This window comes from Sebastes umbrosus, chromosome 5 (assembly GCF_015220745.1).
Source record: "Sebastes umbrosus isolate fSebUmb1 chromosome 5, fSebUmb1.pri, whole genome shotgun sequence".
NCBI classification, from domain to species: Eukaryota; Metazoa; Chordata; class Actinopteri; order Perciformes; family Sebastidae; genus Sebastes; species Sebastes umbrosus.
Window position 1 is genome coordinate 35,558,434 of NC_051273.1, and position 23,608 is coordinate 35,582,041.

General features: G+C 42.4%; 1 protein-coding gene across 1 annotated transcript; it reads left to right on the forward strand.

Moving 5' to 3' along the window:
• The first annotated feature begins 7,272 nt into the window (after window positions 1-7,272).
• Window positions 7,273-10,490, forward strand: LOC119488072 (Krueppel-like factor 2). Its single transcript, XM_037769285.1, has 3 exons — window positions 7,273-7,863; window positions 8,249-9,308; window positions 9,403-10,490. Exons 1-3 carry the CDS (start codon window positions 7,786-7,788, stop codon window positions 9,576-9,578), a joined length of 1,314 nt encoding a protein of 437 aa, XP_037625213.1. The 5' UTR covers window positions 7,273-7,785; the 3' UTR covers window positions 9,579-10,490.
• Window positions 10,491-23,608: the final 13,118 nt, after the last annotated feature.

Here is a 23,608-nt window from a genome sequence, read left to right on the forward strand (position 1 = left end):
CTCTGGCTCTATCTATCTGGCGTGGAGAGGAGGTTGTGTTGCTCTGGCTCTATCTATCTGGCGTGGAGAGGAGGTTGTGTTGCTCTGGCTCTATCTATCTGGTAATTCGCTTGACAATTGAAACACAAATAGTGTTACCCACTTAAAATGAGAGACTTCAATTTACTACAGCCGTTCAGATGTGTGTATCTATCTGCCCATTTTGACAAGAGTGATTTCATTTGGGAATGCGTCTCAAAGAGGTATTCTGCAACCTCTGTGTGCAGGGAGTAACGTTTGGACTCCTCTAAAGGTCATGTGTTTGCAGCCGGCTCATCAGCCTTGTTGTGCCATGATGTAAATCTCAGTCTAAACAGTGACATGGAGCCAGATGAGCACATGTGAGAACCTCTGAGGCTCGCTCAGAGAAACACCCAGCCAGCCAGGACTCACTTCCACATGGAAATGTACACCATCGTAGTGTGACGACAGGCCAAAACACACAGACTCAGTCTCTCGAACACAAATGTATGCATACATTTCCATGTAAAAATCGAATACTTTCAGCATGTGGCGGACAGCTTTCATTGCTGGCTGAGAGAGCACAAACAACAAACAGCGCTGGTCCACTGTTTGCTGTTCGTGTCTCAATTAAAGGATCAGATTGCCTTAGCGCAGTGTGAAAACGTAACTGAAAGCGACAGAGTAAAGAGTGCCGCCCTATGTGGGGAGAGCATGTGTCCAATATTAGAGCTGCAGCACCATCGGCACGGCCACAGGTGACTCCCGGCACACATGGGCGATTACTGAGCCATGAATCAGTGTGTTTGGAGAAGGAGAAGACAGGGGAGACAAGATGGAGATGAAAGTGGATGAGTCATTGGGGACGTGAGATGAGTAGGGTGGAGGAAATCGAGGAAGAAGACAAACATTCAGCTGAGGGCAGAGTGCCAGAGCTGCTGCTTTTCATCTGGTGAACAACTGTCTAAGCGTGTAGAAGCATGCTATCATTATCAAAGGGAGAGCGGAGCGCTGGCTGGCTGTGGTAGTGACTTCTGGATGATAGGAACAGCGAAATGCCAGGACCGGGACTTTCTCCATCAGGCAGCATCTGTCGCCCGCCACTGCTCCAACACTGCCACTGCTGGAGAGGAAAGAGATCCAAATTGGGAAATATAATTATTAGACAACACTGGGAATGCATGCTGTAATCACACTGAGGCCTCAGCTGCCAATCATATTACTCACTGTAGGAACTGACATGTTAATCTCTATCGGTCACTTACACACACACATGCACACACTTTACTAACCCTCACACATACATGTACAGTATCATCCTGGAAAATAACATTACTAAGTGATTCCAGCACAAGGAGGCTGGGTCACCATATTCAGTTTTCCTCAGCCTCCTCCTTCTGCTGATGTGATAACAGCTAGCACGTAGCCAGCTTCAGTACCATCCAACTGCATCCTGCTTTATGAAGCATAATGCTAAATTGTCGCAATGACATAAAACCTTTAAGAGTTAAGGAACTACTCATCCCATAAACCATTGCAAATGGTGACTCGCCGACACTGGAAAATCTTTTAAACTAACCGAAGACAGATTCAGCAAGTGCATTCCTTATTTCTCACCTCAAATGTTTTCAGAAACACATTTCGGTGAACTATTTTCATAATATAAGAAAAAGTTTCTAAATGAGCTGCCATGTTGGCACGGTTTGAAATCCGGGGGGATGCGGTAAATATTTGTACGGTAACAACGAGCTCCACCAATCAGAGACATCACTCTTACGGACTGTCATTATAATACGGACTTGTGGCCTCTACAGGAGCATATACCACTGTTTCACCATCCCGTAGCTCGTAGTAAGTCTACGTTGGATGGTTACGACATTATGGCTAATAATCATAATGGGCCTCATGCAAGAACCACTCATACGAACAGATTCAGAACTTGCCGCATTCACCAATTTTCTCGTATTTTGAATTTTCTCTTATGGTCAAACACAATTTAGGAGTAGTCCAGACCTGTCGTTGGAGTCTGCTGTCATACAAACCTGAGTTTTTCACTAATGGATTATATATTTCATCACTTTGAAGCAACTTTGAGTTTGAAAATCCTATATAAATTACACTTCAGAAATATGTTAACATCCTGTTTGACTCTGCAATTTGAATTATAATGTACAGTAATTCTAAGTGTATTCATATAGCCTAACAATATCAACATTAATTCATATTGGCCGTTGATGCTATTGTATAACACTACAATATCAATGTGAACATCTCAAACTGCAAAACGACTTAAATTGTGCACTAGTTCAAGGTTAAAGCTTCAGTAGGCAGAACGTTTTTGGCATCATTGGGCAAAAAAACACATTTTACTTCTATTATTATCTGTCTGTGTGCATATAGTTTTGGCTTTATTTGTTCAGATTTAGCAGGGCCGGCTCTAGATCTCGGCGAAATTTGGATTTGGAGCCCCCCTTCCCATTAGAACTCTAACCCTAACTCTGTAAACCGCAACACACATCAGACATCACAATGGTTTTAAGACAAAAATTAAAATTAAAATTTTCATAAATAACTGTATTTATTATAATATAAACAATTGGTCACTGATATTGTTGGCTTAAAATTGTTTAGTCAGTTTCACTACAATTTACACTTTTATTACAAATAAGTGCGTCTGGGCAGATGAAAAAGTGGGAGAAAGAGAGTTACAGGGCTGAAAAGTGTATTTCTTTCTTTATTTATATGTTCATTTATTACCTCAAAGCAGAAAATGAGGTTTAAGGGCCCACCGGCATTTATTTAATTTATTCTTATTTAGAGGGCGAGCCAGAAGGGGCGACCCTAGGCGACCGCCTATATGACCTATGCCTTAAGCCGGCCCTGAGTTTTAGTGCCCTAAAGGTAAACTCTCAGTCAAGCTACAAATCATACTGTATGTGATGTCTATAGATTGTACTTGTGAAATATTGAAAAAAATAAGTTTCAATTTAAAAAAAAAAAGGTTTAAATAAAATGTCAGACCTAACTGTAAATAGCTTTAATAAGGACAACTTTCTACTGAAGAGAGTCCCTGTAGAAGCTGAGATGGATCTGGGAGAACTGACACTTTAAATAGTCATTGTCTGAAAACAATAAAGGTGTGTACAGAGACTTGCTAGGTCAGTACATGTTGCACATCTTCACGTGCTTCGTGCTGTGCACACTCTGACAATGGAATGTCACCGAATCACTAGAGGCTGCCATGCCTCCAGAAATAATTGGCTGACTATCAAAGGACAGTCAGCCTTTAATTAGCATTTCAAATCTGTGTTCACCGGAGGGCAAAACACTGTAAAAGTACAGTATGTTATACGACACACCCCTGTTCTTTCCCGTGTCTGCCAACTGGCTGTACATCTGCCATCATTAACCAAGGAGAGGCTTGAACACGGGCAAACTGGTAGTGCTATTATACATGTTTGACATCTGTCTGTTTGTTTTTCTTCATGAGTCATAAAAAAGATTTAGAGGAACTATTCACACACTGAAGGAACAGTTTCATGTCAGCAGGATGGCCCATTTACAGGAAGAGACATAAAGTGAAGACGGTGAGAGTCTTCAGGTCAGATGAGGTGAAACCTTTATGACCTGCAGCTTTCTCTTCATGGTATGTAACCTGGAATGATGACTGGTGAGTCAGTAAAACCCCCAGTGATTGCTACATGTGACTGGTGACATAGATCTAAATTGCATGGCAGTTGTGTTCCTTCCATTTGCACATACTTTGTGTAATTGCATTCCAATAATACATTAGAACTCACAGGTGTGTTATCAGAAGGGCAATAACAATATATATATTTTTTTAAAAAGGCACCCGCACACTGAATAGATGCTCCCAAAAAAAGATTTGAGTACAGCCAGAACATTATGTCTTCATCAGGTAATACTCAGCATGGCACCTGGATGGTCCATCAACACAGGTGTGAATCACAGTTATGTCAACATGTTAACCACATATTACTGTATTTACAATATTTACAACACTGACCTCAGAGATATCAACAATAACTCAATAGGGTGCTGTGAGAGAGCTGGAAAGCATCTCCCTCACTCAAGGTGAAAAGAACACACAGATGCACAGTGACAGTATAGAGTTGGACAAAAAACAATCTAATACAGGAAGTGAACATGCTTATGTTGTGCTTTTATTTTGGTAAACCGTACTAATCACTCTCTCTCTCTGAGGTTTCCAGCTGCCATCAATCACCTTGTTAGACCAAACCAAGTGGCAGGGAAGAGAGAGGGGTGAGGGTAGTGGGGTTTCTTTGTTAAGTTGGGATTGTTTGATGTTTCTTAAGTTTATAATATTTCCTAGTTAACTTGTGTTAGACTGTATAGTCATGTGTATTTTGTATATATTAGTATGGTGATGATTCATTTGTAAATACAGTTAATTGATTTATTTGGTATGTTCAGGTGCACTTTATTGTTGGGAGGGTCCATTTGGTAATTAGGCCAGCTGTAAAAGGAGCTTGGGAGTTGAGAGCTAATTTGTGAAAGCAAGCATGTTGAATGTCTTGTCAGTCACCGAAGTCTGTGTTACCCCAACCAGGGCCTTTTTGGGGGATAAAAAAGGCCCCTTAAAATGTCCCCAGAACTTAATTTAGAACTTAATTTAGAACTTAATTTAGAACTTTAATTTGGTCCCTGCAGTGGAAATGCAATGAGTTCCTCAAAAGGTTCTGAGTTCTGGGGGAAAGTTCCTGCGGTGGAAACGGAGCTATGGAGATCCTCTGAATATAGTAATATAATAAATGTAATGAATCCATTCTACAAAGAAGATTTAGTCACATGATACAATAGTGGAAAACTTGTTGACACAAAGTGAGACCTCAGCCTTGATTCAACATTCAAATCAACAATAAAAACAAACTAGATTTACTGCCTAGCGGTTGTACACCTCCGCCAACCAGTCAAGTTGCAGTTTACATCCATCTGTCCAAAATGTCATCACTATAGATATTTGTGTAGAATTCTGGAGTTATGGCCAAAAACGTGTTTTGTGAGGACACAGTGACCTTTGACCACCAAATTATCATCAGTTCATCCCTGAGTCCAAGTGGCCGTTTGTGCCAAATTTGAAGAAATTCCCTCCAGGCGTTCCTGAGATATCGCGTTCCTGAGATATCGCGTTCAAGAGAACGGACCGGACGGACGGACAACCTGAAAACATAACGCCTCGGCTGGCATAAAAATGGAACAAATGTCAATACTAGGGCTGTCAGAGTTAAAGCAATAATAACATGTTAACGCAAATTAATTTTAAGGCCACTCATTTTTGTAACGCAAGTTGCGATTTTTAGGTTGTAGCGCACTCAGTTTGGTACTAACAGTTGGTACCAACCATGTCATACTAGCTCGTCACGAAGAAGGTGAAATAACGCTCCAAACTTACGCCAAATTTTTGGTTAGGAAAAACTGTCATGGCCATTTTCAAAGGGATCCCTTGACCTCTGACCTCCAGATATGTGAATGTAAATGGGTTCTATGGGTACCCACGAGTCTCCCCTTTACAGACATGCCCACTTTATGATAATTACATGCAGTTTGGGGCAAGTCATAGTCAAGTCATACATACATTTGCATAAAGCAGCATATTTGTCCACTCCCATGTTGATAAGAGGATTAAATACAAATCTCCCTTTGAGGTCCATTTTGAACAGATAAAAAATATGATTAATTCGTGATTAACTATTTTAATTGATTGACAGCCCTAGTCAATACACATGACTTATTGATGATAATCAATCCCTAATGAAATAGCTCAACAAGAGGAGGAAAGACAAAATCCTAAAAAGGTTTCAGTTGTTGAGGGGAGATACAGTATTCAGTGTATATATCCATTAAGGCTCCCTTTTGCCTTTTTTTCTTGGTAACAGTCCTGAATTATTACCTGCTTGTCCAACTGTGTCAAAATGTACATGCGCCACATCGCTAAATAACTTAATTTGTCACTAAATTAGTGCGAGTAGAGGTAGGGGGCCCACAGCTTGTTGTTTCCCCAGGGCCCCCCAGCTGGTTGATCCGGTCCTGGGGGAGAAAATCAGCACAAACAACCTGGATGCTGTTCTCAGATCCTCTTAAAACCCAGCAGCCTGCCAGCGGGTGGGTTAGGGTTTAAGGTTAACTGATGATCAACAATGTTTTGAATGATGGTTAAAGGTTTTATAGTCATCAAAATGCAGTATGTGCCAATTGCTTTTACTCACTACTGTGACACTGGAAAACATACTGAAGCATTTTGATGACTATAAAACCTTTAACCATCATTCAAAACACTGTTGATCATCATTTAACCCTAAAGCACCCGCTGGCAGGCTGCTGGGCTTTAAGAGGATATGAATCTAAAAAGGTACATAAACATGTAACATAAAACATCAAATAAGATCAGTGTTTGAAGTACTTGTTTGGGGGGGGGGTAAAGGATGTGAACACTTCTTCCACCACTGAAACACAATCTCTAAATTACTTTTTATCAAATCACAAGGTATAATGCCACTCCAGTGTGATAGGTTTGATCTTTTTGGCCACAGTCCCTTCATGGGTTCATGGGCACGGTAACAGCAGTCTGTCATTCATGTTCAGATTGGAACCAGCAACTTTCTGTTCACAGGTTACTGCCACGATTGAAGGTTAGGTATTAATGAATGATGATGATGCATGCAGGAGGAGACGATGCCAACGCAATGCCTGTACTGGAGAGCCGCTGCATTATCACCTGAATGATGCTGGAGTGGAGCGCGGTGGAGTGGAGGGAGAACAGCCGTGGTGTAGCTGGCGCCTAGTGGCTGCAGCACAAAACACACAACACCCCCCCACACACACACAGCGCTGCTCCGGGCATGACAGCCGCGGAGGAACCGGTGAGTGAAAGAGTTGGACACTCTCTGTGTTCTGACAGAAAACTAAATCCCTCTTTGTGACTGAGAGACAGAGAGATATTTCACATTGAAGGATCAGCATTAGTATTGATCACCCAGATGTGTGTGGTGTCATGTGCCCAGCTACATAGCAAACAAATAGAGATGAATCAAACTGCTTTAGAACATGATCGGAACCTCATTCTGTCTGTGCGTAAAAGCGCACCAGATCCGGTGCGTAATGCGCACCTATAGGCACCTGTAGCATCTCTATTCCTCTCTGTTTAAAGCCCGGGTGCTCTGTTGGTATCGGTTTCGTTGTCATTTTATAAACATGTTTAATTGCTTCTTAGTGTTTTATCGGTGCTGGTAGGGGCGGGCTCTGCCAGCTGTTGGCCAGCTGTTGGCCAGGTTTGTCGGAGGGCGGGTTCTTCTCTGTGAAGGTTAAGTAGCTGCCCGCAACGGAGCAGAGAGAGCAGTCTCCATCAGTCCTCTATCAGTCCTCCTCCGACTCTCTCTCCACCTCTCTGGCTCTGACTCTGACTCGCAGAGAGACTGGGACTTTTATACCGGGGCTATATTTAGGGGGCTGTCCGGCCGGCTCGCAGCGTCTCCATCCTGGACACGCTTCCTTCCCCCAGACTCGCATTGGTCCGATCTGCGCTGCGAAACAATACTTAGAAGACTAGCAGCTCCTTCCACACGCACAGCTGCAGAGCATGAAGTGACGAGCAGCAGCAGCAGCTCCTCGGACCGCAGAACAAGAAACGCGCTCTTTTTCTGGAGACTCAGCGGACTCTGGTGATTTCCTCTAAAGCGGAGAGAAGTGTATTATCTCAATATCTGAGGACTTTTTAAAACTTTTTTTTTTCTTTTTAAATAACGCATGGAAATGGCCTTGAGTGGGACAATTTTACCATCAATCTCTACATTTGCCAACCAAAAGGAGAAATTTTGGGAAGACGTAAGTTGCGCTCTTTCTATATTTACACTTGTTCTGAGAACAGATGGAGAGAGAGAGAGAGAGTGATTTTATAACTTGATGCGCTTGTTTTGCTGCTGTCAGTCTGTCACATCAGAACACATACACGGTGTTTGCTGCTTTCATGAAACCTTTTTACAACTTTGGAATTGTGATAAAGTTTCTATAGGCACTGCAGAATGAAATGAAGTGATGTTTCTATAGCCTATTGTGTCTATTCAGTCCTCTCTCAGGGCACTTTTTGTGCTGTTTTATCTGTGTTATGTTATCGAGGTGGATTATTCCAGTGAGTTATCTGAAGGTGCTGTGAAAAAAACAAGTTGTACATTTTGAACCAAACTAATGCTTGTCTCTCTCTTGGCTCCAGAGGTGGAAGGACTCGAGCGGCGCTGCGCTCCACATGGACAGCAGCAGCTGCCTCGGCAGGAAAGACGAAGAGGACCTGGACAAGTTCTTAGATCTGGAGTTTATTCTCGCTAACACCACCGTGTCCGAAAGCGCGCCAGCCGCAGGGACTGGAGCAGAGTCCTACCGGCTCCAGGACTCCGCGGTGTCCCTCTATCACCAGCAGCAGCACCAGCAGCACACCGGGACCAGTTACTCCTCCGTCCAGGACATGAACAACCCACCGCCGCCCTACACCAGCCTGATGGCGGAGCTCCTCCGCTCCGACGTGGACAGCAGCTTCCTCCCCGGTAGCGGCTCCAGCATCCAGGGCCGGTTCCTCATCAGCTCCTCATCGTCTTTCCACACCACTCAGGATTTATTCCCCGAGCATCCGAACATTAAAGTGGAGCCCGTCTCCATGGACACGTACGGACCCGTCCTGGGTCTGGCTCCTCAGAGCTGCACCAAGGTGAAGCAGGAGGGCAGCGGGTCGTGCATGATGTCCTACGAGCAGCAGCCGCGGCTCGCCACCTCTCCTCAGGCCGCCGCGGGCAGCATGACGCCGCCGCTCAGCCCGGACGACCTCGACCTCATGACCTCCGAGAGCCACCAGACACACATGATCTCCTCCACCTCGCTCACCTTCCCGCAGAGCTTCCACCCGCACCACCCGCACCACCACCACCACCGCTGCGCCTCCGGGGGGTTCCCGCACCCGCACACCGCGGGGATGCAGCTGCCGTTCCCGGTAGCGGCGCACCACCAACACCACCACCGGTTCACCGGCATGTTCCCGGAGGACGCAGCCATGAGCCTCCAGCAGCAGCAGCAGGTGACCCAGCAGCAGCAGCCTCTGGCCGGTCAGCGGGTCCTGCTCACTCCGCCGTCCTCCCCGCTGGACATGATGGACACCAAGCCGAAGAGGGGTCGCCGGTCTTGGCCGAGGAAACGGACCGCGTCGCACACCTGCACTTTCGCCGGCTGTGGGAAGACGTACACCAAGAGCTCCCACCTGAAGGCGCACCTCAGGACGCACACAGGTAAGAGCCGCGCGTCCGATCCTCTTCAGTCACTCATCATTACCCTAACCCTTCACAGTATGACGTCACTCACGGCTGTTTTGTGTGTTCACAGGAGAGAAACCTTACCACTGCAGCTGGGAGGGCTGCGGCTGGAAGTTCGCTCGTTCCGACGAGCTCACGCGTCACTTCCGGAAGCACACCGGACACCGGCCGTTCCAGTGTCACCTGTGTGAGCGTGCCTTCTCCCGGTCCGACCACCTCGCGCTGCACATGAAGAGGCACATGTGAGGAGAGAGAGCAGACAAGGACTTCTAAGCTCCTCTGATCAGCTATAGAAGGACGCTGTGCTCAGATACAGACTCAAGTTCCTACAGGAGCATCAACTAGAGTGTTACCATGGCAACATAAAGTGCCATACAGTGTGATGACACCTATAGGAACACCTATAGGAATATGACAGTGGTTGTTCAGTGGGGCAAAAGGAGCATCCAGATGAGATGACCCTCAAATTATATTTTGTGAACAGATTTATTTAAATGTTATTTTTGAGAGACAAACCACAAACCAACAGCCAGACCGACAGAAACAGATGAATTCTGTTCAGATTAAAACTCTTTTTTTAAAAACTATGTAGCTGGTACTACTTCTTTTGTATTGAATGCTGTTTATATAGACGACAAATTAAAGGAACATTCCACTCAACATGTCAGGAACATGCCACTGAAGCAACTGGAAGCAGACAATCCTTTGAAGAGCAATGTGTTTTTTGTACCATTAGTGTCTTTTTATAACACGTTATTACACATCTTACGAGTGCCATATTCTCCACTGGCTAGAAGACAATCAAAGGTTTATTCTGTGTGTTATATCGTCAGTGTAAACAGCAGCACGTGAAATAAGCTTTGAGACAATGTTTTGTTCTGAAACTGCCTTTCATTCTGTCCGCCCTGAAGGAACAGGATGTCGTTGGTGTGTGTGCGAGTGTGTCTGTTGTCTGCTAGCGTCTGAAGTCAGGGTCTTACAGTAAGAAGTCTCACAGCCATCTCAGCGCCACCTGATTGACAAAGGGCTACACGGTCTTTAGCAAAAAAAAGACTTTTTCTTTGTGTCTTGAAGAAATGTACTGCCTTGTAAATTCAATCTTTTTTATATAATGTAAATAGTTTATTTTAATGTACATATTAAACTAAATGAAAGTGATTTCTGAGTCCTGAGTGTGATTGTCAAAAGATTATATAAAACACTGTTTGATGTGAATATACACACACACACACACACACACACACAAAGTTCACGGTTTAACAGCACAGATTTGACCTGTGACCCCCTAAAACAACCTGGAGGTGTCCGGACCCCCCAGAAGACAAGATGATTAACCACATAGTTGTTGTTTTTTTCTGGATATGTTTACTTTTTCAAGACTAAAAACTATCCAAATAAAACAATGTGAGAAGAGAACATAAAACCGGATGAACTGTAATGTAATCTGTAACGGGGGGGTTGCTTTGCTGTAAAGAGTAACAAGCCAAAAGGTTGGCTACCACTGGCCTAAAACATACTGTAGTTCTGTCTACTTGCAGCCTTTTGTCAGACCCCATATATTTACAGGTTGTGTCCAGATCAACTAAGAATTGGGACTGTCAATCGATTCAGATATTTAATTGTGATTAATCGCAAATTAATAAAAAATTTTATCAGTTCGAAATGTAACTTAAAGGGAGATTTGTCAAGTATTTAATACTCTTATCAACATGGGAGTGGACACATATGCTGCTTTATGCACATGTATGTATATGTTTATTATTATAAATCAATGAACAACACAAAACAATGACAGATATTGTCCAGAAACCCTCACAGGTACTGCATTTAGCATAAAACAATATGCTCAAATCATAACATGGCAAACTGCAGCCCAACAGGCAACAACAGCTGTCAGTGTGTCAGTGTGCTGACTTGACTATGACTTGCCCCAAACTGCATGTGATTATCATAAAGTGGGCATGTCTGTAAAGGGGAGACTCGTGGGTACCCATAGAACCCATTTACATTCACATATCTGGAGGTCAGAGGTCAAGGGACCCCTTTGAAAATGGCCATGACAGTTTTTCCTCGCCAAAATGTAGTGTAAATTTGGAGCGTTATTTAATCTCAGTGGTGTACGTTTAAGACCTGCTGTATATATAAAGCGTCTCGAGATAACTTCTGTTATGATTTGACGCTATATAAAAATAAATTGAATTGAAATTGAATTGAACCTCCTTCACGGCAGCTGGTATGACCTGGTTTTATGCCAGTATCTTAGCTTTAAAACCGAACCCGCTATGACCTAAAAATGACAAGGTGTGTTAACGCGTTGAAAGAAATTAGCGGTGTTAAAATTGCGTTAACGTGTTTGACAGCCCTCCTAAAAATGATTCGCTTCGTTCACATAGTTTCATTTGAATCATTTTTACATGCCGGCGGAAGTAAATTTATCCAGTAATTCACAGCAAAAAGTCTGAATCAAACTTGACTTTGTATAGTAACAACAACAAAAATCTGCTTTCCTAGCCTGATTCAGAGGTTATTCTAAATTCCAAATATCCCAAACTGTTAGGTTAAATTTAGGGTTCTGTATATAAAATGATGCACAATACATTATGTATGTTTTAATCCTTAAGGTAATGGTTTAGATCAGCGGTTTTCAAGGTCTGAGACTGTGGGCCTCGCCTCAGACCAGAGGTCAGCAACCTGTAGCTCCTCTCCAGTGGCTCCCTGTGGATTTTTAAAAATGGAAATTAATAACTGTTTTTTTGTTTACATATTCATTTTTATTCATCATTGTTGTAGGTCTATGGTACGACGGTACGACGGAGTATTAGGGCCACATTGAGGAAAAAAAATAAATCTGAGAATTCGAGAATAAAGTCATAGGTTTACGAGAAAAAAAGTCGGAATATTACGAGAATAAAGTCATAAGTTATGACTTTATTCTCGTAATATTACAACTTTTATCTTTGCTTTAGAGCTGTAGAGAGCACCAGGTGAGCCATCCTCAGAAGCCGGTTGGATCCGGACCCCGAGCGCCCCGCCTGCCTGCCTGCCTGCAGCATCAGCCCGATGCCTCCCAGCTGGGACAGAGCGGCTGCCAGAGCGCTGTGGCAGCTGCCTATAAATACAAACATTACATTGACATAATTACAGAGGCTGGATATAGATGGAGGCTGCACATCGGGGCACACAGGCGAACCACAATGAGTGGGAGGGATGGAGAGGTGAAAAGAAAGAGAAACCCTGTCTCAAATACACTGGAAAAAAAACACTGGGAAAAGACATTACAGTCATTGCATGTGAGGAAGATTTTGTATCCTGTCTTTAGTTGAACAGTCACAGTTCAAGAGATTGAGTTTCGCGGTGGCAAACTGTCTGTCTGCTCAGCAATCTGTTATTCCACATGCAATCCTTTTATTCCAAAGACATAAAACACACTGATTCCCTTTTCACCCTCCTAGAAAGCAAGTGTTTAGATGACAAAGATAGCATCAGGGCTGTGGGTTGGATCTCTATTGTTACATCAGGAGTCAGTGATAGAGAGCCACAATATGGAAATAATCTGTATGAAAATGAGTCCACCAGAGCATGAACGAGGCGATCGAGGGGAAGATAAAGAGTTTGATCAAAGCAAACTTTTCAGCTCTACTTCGTGTGGTGTAACATAGTTTTTGCCATCATTTCTCAACGATGGCAAACAAATTAGCTCAGTTATCAAAACCATCTTTTTCCAGTTAAGACTCTTAGCCAAGGTAAAGGCCTATCTGTCTCCCAGGGATCTCAGGATGCTTTTATTACCTCTCGGTTCGACTACTGTGGGTGTACAACAGTCGTCTCTTTGCTGGCTGCAGCTGGTACAAAACCCAGCTTCTCGCCTTCTCACTGGAAAAAGAAAACGTGATCCCATATCACCAGTTCTGTCCTCCCTCCTTCCTGTCCGTTTCTGCATTGATTTTAATATTGTATTGCTTTTTTAAAAGTTTTTAAATGGGCTGGCCCCACATTCTCTATCAGAACTATTGCACCTCCATACTCCGGTCAGAGCACTGAGGTCGACCAATCAGATGCTCCTGGATGTCCCCAGAACTAGACTCAAAAACAGAGGCGACCGAGTCTTTGCGGTGGCGGCCCCTAATCTCTGGAACAGTTCACCTCTTCATATTAAAACTGCTCAGACCGTAGAATCGTTTTAGTTGCTGCTGAAGACTCACCTCCTCTCACTGGTGCTTGAATCATTTTCAACATTATGTTTATTTTTTTTACTCTGTTCTTATTGTTGCTAAACTAGACTTCTGCTCCTCCTTATGGCTCTGTTTTCAGGCTTTAGAAAATCTAGACCGTGACGGGAGACTTTGACCAATCACGGGTCATTTCAGAGAGAGAGCGTTCCTATTGGCTGTTCATTCAACGGAGGCAGCTGTCAATCAATGAGTCAGTGTCAGTGAGAAAGTTTGCTCTGGCTGCTGGGCGGTGCTTGGTATTTCCTCAACTGATCTCAACGTGGCTGCCGGGTCACAAACTTTCTAATTTTACGGCTAAACAGTACACTGCAAGATGATTCTGAACACATCTGAGGAGAGAAATAGGCATTACAGTAACAGAATATTGATTCATATTTGATCAGCGCTGCCTAGTTTGACCGTTTGATCAGAGTGAGCGAGTGATTGACAGCTGCTCAGAGACGGCAAGGCTCCAGCTCGCCTCTGATTGGTTATTTTCCTCCGGTCTGTGAAATCTTGCAGATGCCGTTGGGAGCACCGGAGGACTCCGGAGGACACAGAGAAACATGATTTTTATTAGATTACCTGTCTCATGTACTACTGTCAGAATATAGTGACCGTTTTATAAAAATAACTTTTTAAAATCCTATTTGCTCCAATCTAGCTTACTGCTGCTTTAAAGGGTTAATTTGACCTTTTACAAGTGGCGTGCAGGTACACCAAGTAGTTTAAATTCATAGTTGCTCATGAAACCGTTCGCCGCCTCTCCATTTCACACTTGCACTGGCGCAGCAACCTGTGTCTATTTTTGGTTGTGAAAGGCCACACAGCTCGGTGTCACCTCCTGGATGGCCTCGTGCCAGCTTCAAGAAAAGAGGAACCCCCGCCTCTATCATTAGTACATTTACTCAAGTGAAAAATCTAACACTCTCATTTCACTTTTTCAGCAGGGTACAGGAGGGTGGCTGCCGCTGCAGAGCGTGGGAAGCTCCGACCTGAGGGGGTCAGATGGTTTACATGTTGGTTTCTGTGTTCTCTCACATATGCAACCACCGTATGCGTGTGTACGACGGCTCCTAAAGACTCCTGTGCACTCTTTTTACTACTTTTCTTTACACCAAATATCCGCTGCTGCTGTAATAGATTATAATTTATAATCTTTATTGCACATTATTAGATTATAATTTACAGTCTTTATTGCACATTTTTAGATTATAATTTACAGTCTTTATTGCACATTTTTAGATTATAATTTACAGTCTTTATTGCACATTTTTAGATTATAATTTACAGTATTTAATGCACATTTTTAGATTATAATTTACAGTCTTTATTGCACATTTTTAGATGATAATTTACAGTGTTTAATGCACATTTTTAGATTATAATTTACAGTCTTTAATGTACATTTTTGCACATTTTTAAATTATAATTAACAGTCTTTAATGCACATTTTTGCACATTTTTACAGTATAGTATATAGACATTTTCACATGTACATATACTGTGCATAATCATCATCCAGTCCATGTTTATACATCCAGAGTTTATTTCTTTGCACTATTTGTATTGTTATAACTTCCAGAACACTTGACTTGTATATAGACATTTTATTTTTACTTGTATTTTTGTATTCTTTTTTCTATTGTTGGTCATTATTGTTCCTAGCTGTTATTTCTATCATGTGTAAGTACACTGAGAGAGCTGCAGAAGACGACCTCCTGCTGTCTGCCTAAAAGTTTTATTTCAAATTCTAATGGAGATCCCAAAGTTTCTGAAGATACCAAATATGTCACAAGTCATCTCGAACATCTCCTGGATAGCTCCAGGATTTGAGACATCTGTCTCTGACATTTCTGTCTCCAGTCCAATGCAACGGAGGTGAATGGAATTTCTTCACCTCTGTCTCAATCAGGACATCTACAGTCTCTGTCCATGTTGCTTTATCTGTGCAGCAGAGCAATCACACAGCTGATATTTGCAGTGAAGCGAGAGACTGTAAACATGCTCACAAGCTCTTGTGCAACAGATTATCTCAGAGGAACTCCCCTTCAGAGGGTTTAACTGCATATTCTTCTCCAACTCCAACATAACACACTCATAAAACCATAAGTGTGTGGAGAAAACTGATACCAGAGAGGTGGAGATTAACCGTGTTCCTGTCAGTGGGGTCAACAGGTCACTGAGGATTTACATAGGATGAAACATTTGCATTTGAAACCAACTCTGTGATACGTTTTGAAGGCTCAACCTGATCTTCATTTGGTGATTCTTCACCGCACGAGTAAACAAGGAGACTTCAGGAATTATTCATTGGAAGAAGTAAAAACATTTTTCTGGTGAATTTCAGTGAAGCCTGGAACTTTATCAGCTGCTGGGAAACATCAGCCTTAACTGGAAAAACTCTTATCTGAATGGATTCCCAGAGCCACAGGTGCCCAGCACTGTCTGGAGAAAAAGTGGGAATTGTATTAGTGGGAAGAGGATGCCATCTACTGGGACAGCAGCTCCACTGTGAACAGCAGGAAACACCTGCTGGAATCCAGTCCCTGAACGCCTGCCTCACTTTACTGACACAGCAAATTGTCAGTTAGGTAGTTAATTCAGTTGGATTTGGACCGTTCCTACAGTTTCCCATTTCATTTACTCATTTCTGTCTGCTTGAGGAGGTTAGGGAGGAGGTCAGGAAGGAGGTTAGGGAGGAGGTTAGGGAGGAAGTTAGTGAGGAGGGTTGGGACGGCATTAGGGTGAGACAGCCGGAGGGAAGGAGGGGAGGTTCTTCTGCCCCAGTTCAACAAGTTAATTATGCACCCAGTCACATAATGAAAAGGATTTTTTTGTTTTCAAATTAGTATTTTTTTCATCATTGGCAGTTGACAAAGGTTATAATGTAAGTATGCAAATTACTGTATTTGAACATTTGATCCCCACTGAATTGTCTTGTTTTGTTAGATAAGTCTGTATATACAGTATACATGTAAAATAAGATGAATCGAAAAAATGGCACACAAATCGCAAATTTTTTATCAGTTCAAAATGTACCTTAAAGGGAGATTTGTCAAGTATTTAATACTCTTATCAACATGGGAGTGGACAAATATGCTGCTTTATGGAAATGTATGTATATATTTATTACTGGAAATCAATTAACAACACAAAACAATGAGAGATATTGTCCAGAAACCCTCACAGGTACTGCATTTAGCATAAAACAATATGCTCAAATCATAACATGGCAAACTGCAGCCCAACAGGCAACAACAGCTGTCAGTGTGTCAGTGTGCTGACTTGACTATGACTTGCCCCCAAACTGCATGTGATCATCATAAAGTGGGCATGTCTGGGGGGAGACTCGTGGGTACCCATAGAACCCATTAACATTCAGATATCTGGAGGTCAGAGGTCAAGGGACCCCTTTGAAAATGGCCATGCCAGTTTTTCCTCGCAGACATTTAGCATAACTTTGGAGCGTTATTTAGCCTCCTTGGCGACAAGCTAGTATGACCTGGTTGGTACCGATTGTTGGTACCAAACTGAGCCCGCCAAAACCTAAAAATTGCAAGTTGCGTTAATGCTTTAAAGAAATTAGTGGCGTTAAAACAAATTTGCGTGAATGTTTTATTATCACTTTAACTCTGACAGTGTTAGTATTTGTTCCATTTATGCCAGCCGTGGCATAAAATATGTTTTTGGGTTGTCTGTCTGTCCTGGTCCATTCTGGTGAACGCGATACCTCTGGGACGCCTGGAGAGAATGTCTTCAAATTTGCACAAACATCCACTTGGACTCAAGGATGAACTGATTAGAATTTAGTGGTCAAAGGCCAAAATTTAGTGTAAGTTTGGAGCATTACTTAAACTCCTTTGCGAAGAGATGGTTGGTACCAGTGATTTCCTGGTTACATATGATGCCAGTATCTTCACTCTAGCTTTAATATTGACTACAATCTCCGAAAGAGAGGAAAAAAAGATCAGAACACGTAGAAAGAGTCATTCAGCTGCAGGATTGCAGGCTGCACACATATTTTCCATATTTTCACATCCACCAGGCTGTGATCACAACTGCTTTCAATCAACTCCAGTCAGGAAAGATTTCCTCCCTCTGCCTGTGTGTGTGTGTGTGTGTGTGTGCGCGCGCGTGTGTGTGTGTGTGTGTGTGTGTGTGTGCGTGCGTGCGTGCGTGCGTGCGTGCGTGCATGTGTGTGCATGTGCGTGTGTGTGTGTGTGAGTGTACATGACTTCAGGTGAATACCTTCCGTCTAGTCTGGTTTCAGCTCAGTGACCAAACTGGTTTCTGTCAGCATTCAAATTGCTAACAGACGTGTTGCTTCCAGCCAGTTCTGGTTCTTCTTGTTGATTCTGGTTCTTCTTGATATTGCTAATCATCTGAACACAAATTGACTTAAAGGATGCTGTCAAAAATCTCTGTGTTTTAATCGAAAGTGATCTCAGCTTCAATTACCATGCGAAAGCGATAACCAAATCAGCTTTTTACCACCTTAAAAACATAGCGAAACTTAGAGGCCTATGTCAAAGCATGACCTGGAAAAACGTATCCATGCCTGTATCTGAAGAGAGCAGAGCAGAGTCGATTACTGCAATGGTTTCTTCACGGGCCGACCTAAAGAGACCACCAAACAGCTTCAGATGGTGCAAAATGCAGCTGCTAGAGTTCTTACAAAAACAAAAAGAACTGATCATATCATTCCAACCAGGGTCTGGAATGAACTTTTTTCACTCTCTGCCTCTCTGAAGTCATTCAATGTTTGATATATTTAACAGAAATACATTATATACACGGTAAATAACAGTGTTCGGATTACACCGTGGAGGGAGGGTAGTGTACACAGTACTGTACTCTACTTTGCTATTGTCATCTACAGTATAGTGGTTGTTTGCATAAAAACAAACAATTTAAATGATTATGATTATTTAAATATTTGCTTTGATTAAAAAAATCTTGGTAAGTTGTTATGAAGTTAAACAGGTCATAATTCTCTCTCTATTATTTATTTTATATTGATGTGAAAACATCTCCTTCAAACAACTGGATTTATTCAAGTTTCTCACCAAAAACTACATTTTATGAGATTACATTTGAACGCATCATGATAACATTGTAATTTACCTTCACCCAATGGTCATTTTGCTGAGCAGACCATGAACGCATCATAATAATAACTCAATGGCACCTCCATTAACGTTAGTAGCTCCGCTGTTTATCCAGTCAGGACTGTGCTGCTAATGGCTGCTAACGGCTGCTAACAGCTAACGTTACTAACTATCCTCCTGCAGATTTCAACACAGATTTGTTGTTCACAGTGAAGCATTATCAGGGAAAAATAGGGTGCACCTCCTCAGGTTTAGTAGCGTCGCGCTTTTTCTCTCCGCCATGGCTCCGGTCCCAAACAAACTAAAACATGATACAGCGTGCGTACGCATCATTGTGCAGCATAACTGTCAGAAAGCATCAATAAGAGGAACCGATAGATGATGAGATGCCAAGAAATTGAACAACTACAGTTCTCTATTAACATCACTCCCGTTTTCCCTGCCTGCCAAAGTGGCAGATGCCCTGATGATTTCAACCGCCACTGCCAACAATTTACCCGCATTTGGCGAGTGGTGGGTGCTAATTTCAGACCCTGAGTCCAATACTAAGTCCCTACACTGGCTCCCAGTAAGTCACAGAACTGACTTTAAAACACTACTGCTTGTTTACAAATCACTAAAGGAGGGGTAGGTCTAAATTACCTCTAGACCTCTAAGGTCACTGGGAAAAAATCTGTTAGTAGTACCCACCATCAGAAGGAAACATGGTGAGGCAGCTTTAAGCTGCTACGCTGCTCAACTGTGGAACAAACGTCCAGATGAGGTCAAAGATGCACCGACAGCAGCCACTTTCAGATCTAGACTCAAGACCAAACTGTTGTCAGATGCTTCTCTTAACTGATCAAATGCTGCACTTTACTGTCTTTTGATTGTTTTTATTATTTATTTATTTTTTTTTATTTTAACTTCATTTCAATTCATTTTTATCTCATGCTTTTATCTTGCTTTTATATATGTAAAGTACTTTGAATTGCCTTTGTGTATGAAATTTGCTATATATGCCTTGTAGGTTGTAACACACACACACACACACACACAAACACACACATGCACACATGCACCCCCCAGTCATGTGACTGCCATGAAAACAAAGTACAGTAGGGTGTGTGTTGCAACATGTCCCCAAATAAGGACCTTGCAGACAGAGGTTCACACATATGACCAGTGTGTGTGTGTGCGTGTGTGTGTGTGTGTGTGTGTGTGTGTGTGTGTGTGTGTGTGTGCGTGCGTGCGTGCGTGCGTGCGTGCGTGCGTGCGTGCGTGCGTGCGTGCGTGCGTGTGTGTGTGTGCGTGCGTGCGTGTGTGTGTGTGTGGGGGGGGGAAAGTTTGTATTTACACTCTTGCTACAAAAACAGTGTGATTCTGCTCATTCCATTTCTGTGTAAACAGATGAAATCAAATATTGTTGAAGTCAGATCTGCATGCGTCTCACATCTCTAACAGATCTGGTATTTGCGCAGCTGATCTCTGTTTGGACAGCCAGATCCGATTTTCACAGACTTTGCAGAGAAAAGCAGACTAAGAACGAGAGCATGCAGCCAAGCTAGCAGCTCTGTGACTGTGTGTTTAATGATGAGTGCTTGTATTAAAAGATTTGTCTACAGACTGAGAAGTTTCTTTGTGAATCATATAAAAAGTTGTTTTCTGTACTAACAAGTCAACATGACCTCACAGGTCTATTCTTATATAGATTATTGTCTGTAAAATGAATTACATCTTCCTCTAAATCTCTAAATGGTGTATAACTACAACATAACTAACTAAAATAACTGTCTCAGAACTTTGTCTCTATTTTAATAAAAAATAATTGAGGTAGTAAATGTGCAACATTCAACATGTGCAAGAATATTACAGGACTAAAACAGGATGGAGTGTGGGTGAGATTAAACTATGAAGCTGAGAGTTCTCTGTTAGACAGAGGTGAGGTATTGTAGAGGGTTATTGTTTCAGGCAGGAAAGAGTGTCTGTATCGGTCCTTATGACAGCAAAGCTGAACCAGTCTGTTGGAGAAGGAGCTCCGCTGTCTGTCCAGCAGGTGGTGGAGAGGCTAGTCAGGATTATCCATGATGGATAAGTTTGTTCAGTGTCCTCTCTCCACCACAACATCAAAAGTGTACGGTTTGCAGCCAATTACGGAGCCGGCTTTCTTAATCAGTTTATTAAGTCTGTTGGTTTCACCGGCTCCAATGCTGCTCGCCTCAGCAGACCACAGCAAAGTACAGTACACTGGCCACAACACACTGGTAGAAGATTTCCAACATCTTGCTGCATACGTTGAAGGCTCTGAGTCTGCTCATCCCCTTCTTATATACAGCCTCAGTATCAGTCTTCCAGTTCAGTCTGTTGTCGATGTGGACGCCCAGGTACTTGAAGTCCTCCACCATGTCGACATCCTCTCCCAGAATACGCAGGGGTTGTGAACCCTCTTCCTTCTGAGGTCGATCACCATCACCCTGTGTCTCGGCCACGTTAAGAAGCAGGTGGTTTCTCCCAGTCCTCTCCACAAAATCATCCACCAGTTCTCTGTACTCCTCCTCCCTCCCATCACTTAAACACCCAACCACTGCAGTCATCAGAAAAATTCTGCAGGTGGCACGACGCCGGAGTCGTACTGAAAGTCTGCGGGGTACAAGGTGACAAGGAAGAGAGACAGATAGAAGACAAAGAAAGCATAATAAATAAAGCACAAGACAACATGTAAACTATACAAAAACAATCCTGAAATCCAAAAATATGTCACCACAATTCAAGAAAAACATAAAATAACCGCTAAATAACAATGTCATTGCAAATTTCCCTTTAAAAATGTTACCCTGCTCCAAAGAAAAGCCCTAACCGGTCTTTTATAAGCCCGTCTCATATTTAAAGATGTGTAGTGGAAGATTGCTCCACAATACAGTACCAGTGTAATAAAAAGGAACTTCTAGCTAGCAGGGCTCAGGCCATGGATTTAAAAAATACCCCTTTTTGACCAGCCACCAAAAGTTCTGGACATTTTTTTTTTTTTTTTACAGTTAACATGTATTATATCTCCCTGCATGATTGTCTAATACTGTTTCAAAGCCCGCCCCACAATGCCAGCAAGATAATTCTGGTGGAGAAATACGGACTCCTTTAATTCATGTTTTTGACCTAAATCAGGCAAATTTAAAAATTCAGATTTAGTCCATGAGCCAGGGTTTTTTAAAGGTCTATGTCCCTAGTGTTGGAAAATGTATGATAGCATTGCAGCAACGATAGCTTTCTATGTGCTATCACTCCTTTTTTCATCCCTCCATCATTTTTAATTTTCCATGTTTTTTTTGCCATTTTACATAAAGATCCAATATAAAAGAGGGTAACCTACACAGAATATCATGAAGTCATACATCGTTGTAAAGCTTAGACTATAAGCTATCCATCGGTCACATATTCATGACACTGAGGTCAAGAGAATTCGACCTTTGTTCTCTAAAGCTGCAATGGGGCAAACATTCTGAATGCCACTGCAAATAACTAGCTTCATATTGATCAGATGTGCACATTGATGGTTCCAGCATAAGGAGCATAAAAGAGCTTTTAAATTATATATTACATGAATAACAACAATAACAACATTTCTGATCAGAATAAATGTAACTTTGTGCAGTTTGTATCTGACGGAATGTTCAAAACTTTGCATTGGATTCTGTTATTGGGGCCGTTGTAACACAAAATAATACAAGAACTCATACAATTTCCTAAAAAATTAATTCTCTACCAGGTTTATCCATTATTTAATATTTTCCCACTCTTACCCCGTTGTCCATATAAACATGTTACAAATGATGAGGCCCAGATTCAGTAGCAGTGGGTTATAGTCCAGGTGATATGTGAAAATGATGTTCACTTTCACTAATTCAGAATCAGGCAAAGCCAGGTGTGTAATTACAGAATGTAGACTCATCATCAGCCTGACGTTCATATCATACTATCCTGAGGACACGACCTCAGGGTCCTCAGTGGACAGCCCTGATTCTAATAGTCTACTATGGCTGCAGTAAACCATTGCTTTCACTATCAAGGATTTGATTATTTTTTCAATAAATAGTTTACTTCATATTACTTAATTTATCTGACCAACAAAGTGATTGGATAGATGTACAATGACATACAAAAAGCAGTAGATCCTGAAGTTTGAGAAGCTGGAACCAGATTTCGGTCAATGAATCATTTCAGCACTATACATTCGCTGTATTTAGAATATTTTTACCGCTTTACCTCGCCATCAGATAACCCTTTCCGATGGTGAACTAAAGCCGTTACATGCTGTCTTCAAAGCCACCAGACTCCATTCACAAAAACAGTAATTTTGTTTTGCAGAGCACGGGAGTTGCTGGTCTACCTCTGCATCCATCGGTTAGTTTGTTCGTGTTATTGTGTGACTTTCGGATCCAAACTAACGTGGCGTCCATAGCAGTACATAGCTTAGCTAAAAATTAAAAAAAAACAAAAAACAAATACTGGACTCATCCCCTATTCACTGATGGGGTTCGGGACCCCTCTCTGACTTCCAGCACTGCAGAACCTGAGCTCGTGTTCAGCTGTGAGGTTTTCTGGATGAGTTCACTGAACAGATGAGCTCACACAGATGCTGGTTGATACTGACAGACCTGACAAAACAGACTAAACTAACAACTACCCTGCAGCTGGCATTACTTTCAACCATGTGTTACATTCATGGTCCTCGGGCAGTAAGGGATATCCCACTATTCCAGGAATTCCTCCTTTATACAAAGTACGTGTGTTGAAAATAGTGGAGCAAGAAAGTGTAGCAGTGCTGATGAGGCTGAAAGTGAAAGTCCACTGGTCAGAGGACAGAACCGGAGGAGAGATACAGAACCAACATTTATCCTCCACTTCTCTCTGACCCACATTCCCAGTTAAAAGCCAATAGGCTTTTCATTTCCTCCTCTCCATTACCATAGGGTAAACA

What these genes read in the sequence shown, in the direction of transcription:
- LOC119488072 (XM_037769285.1), top strand. Translation starts at nt 7,786, where the DNA reads ATGGAAATGGCCTTGAGTGGGACAATTTTACCATCAATCTCTACATTT. An exon ending in AGGAGAAATTTTGGGAAGAC is followed by an intron (nt 7,864 to 8,248) that starts GTAAGTTGCGCT and finishes TCTTGGCTCCAG; the next exon opens with AGGTGGAAGGACTCGAGCGG. An exon ending in GCACCTCAGGACGCACACAG is followed by an intron (nt 9,309 to 9,402) that starts GTAAGAGCCGCG and finishes GTGTGTTCACAG; the next exon opens with GAGAGAAACCTTACCACTGC.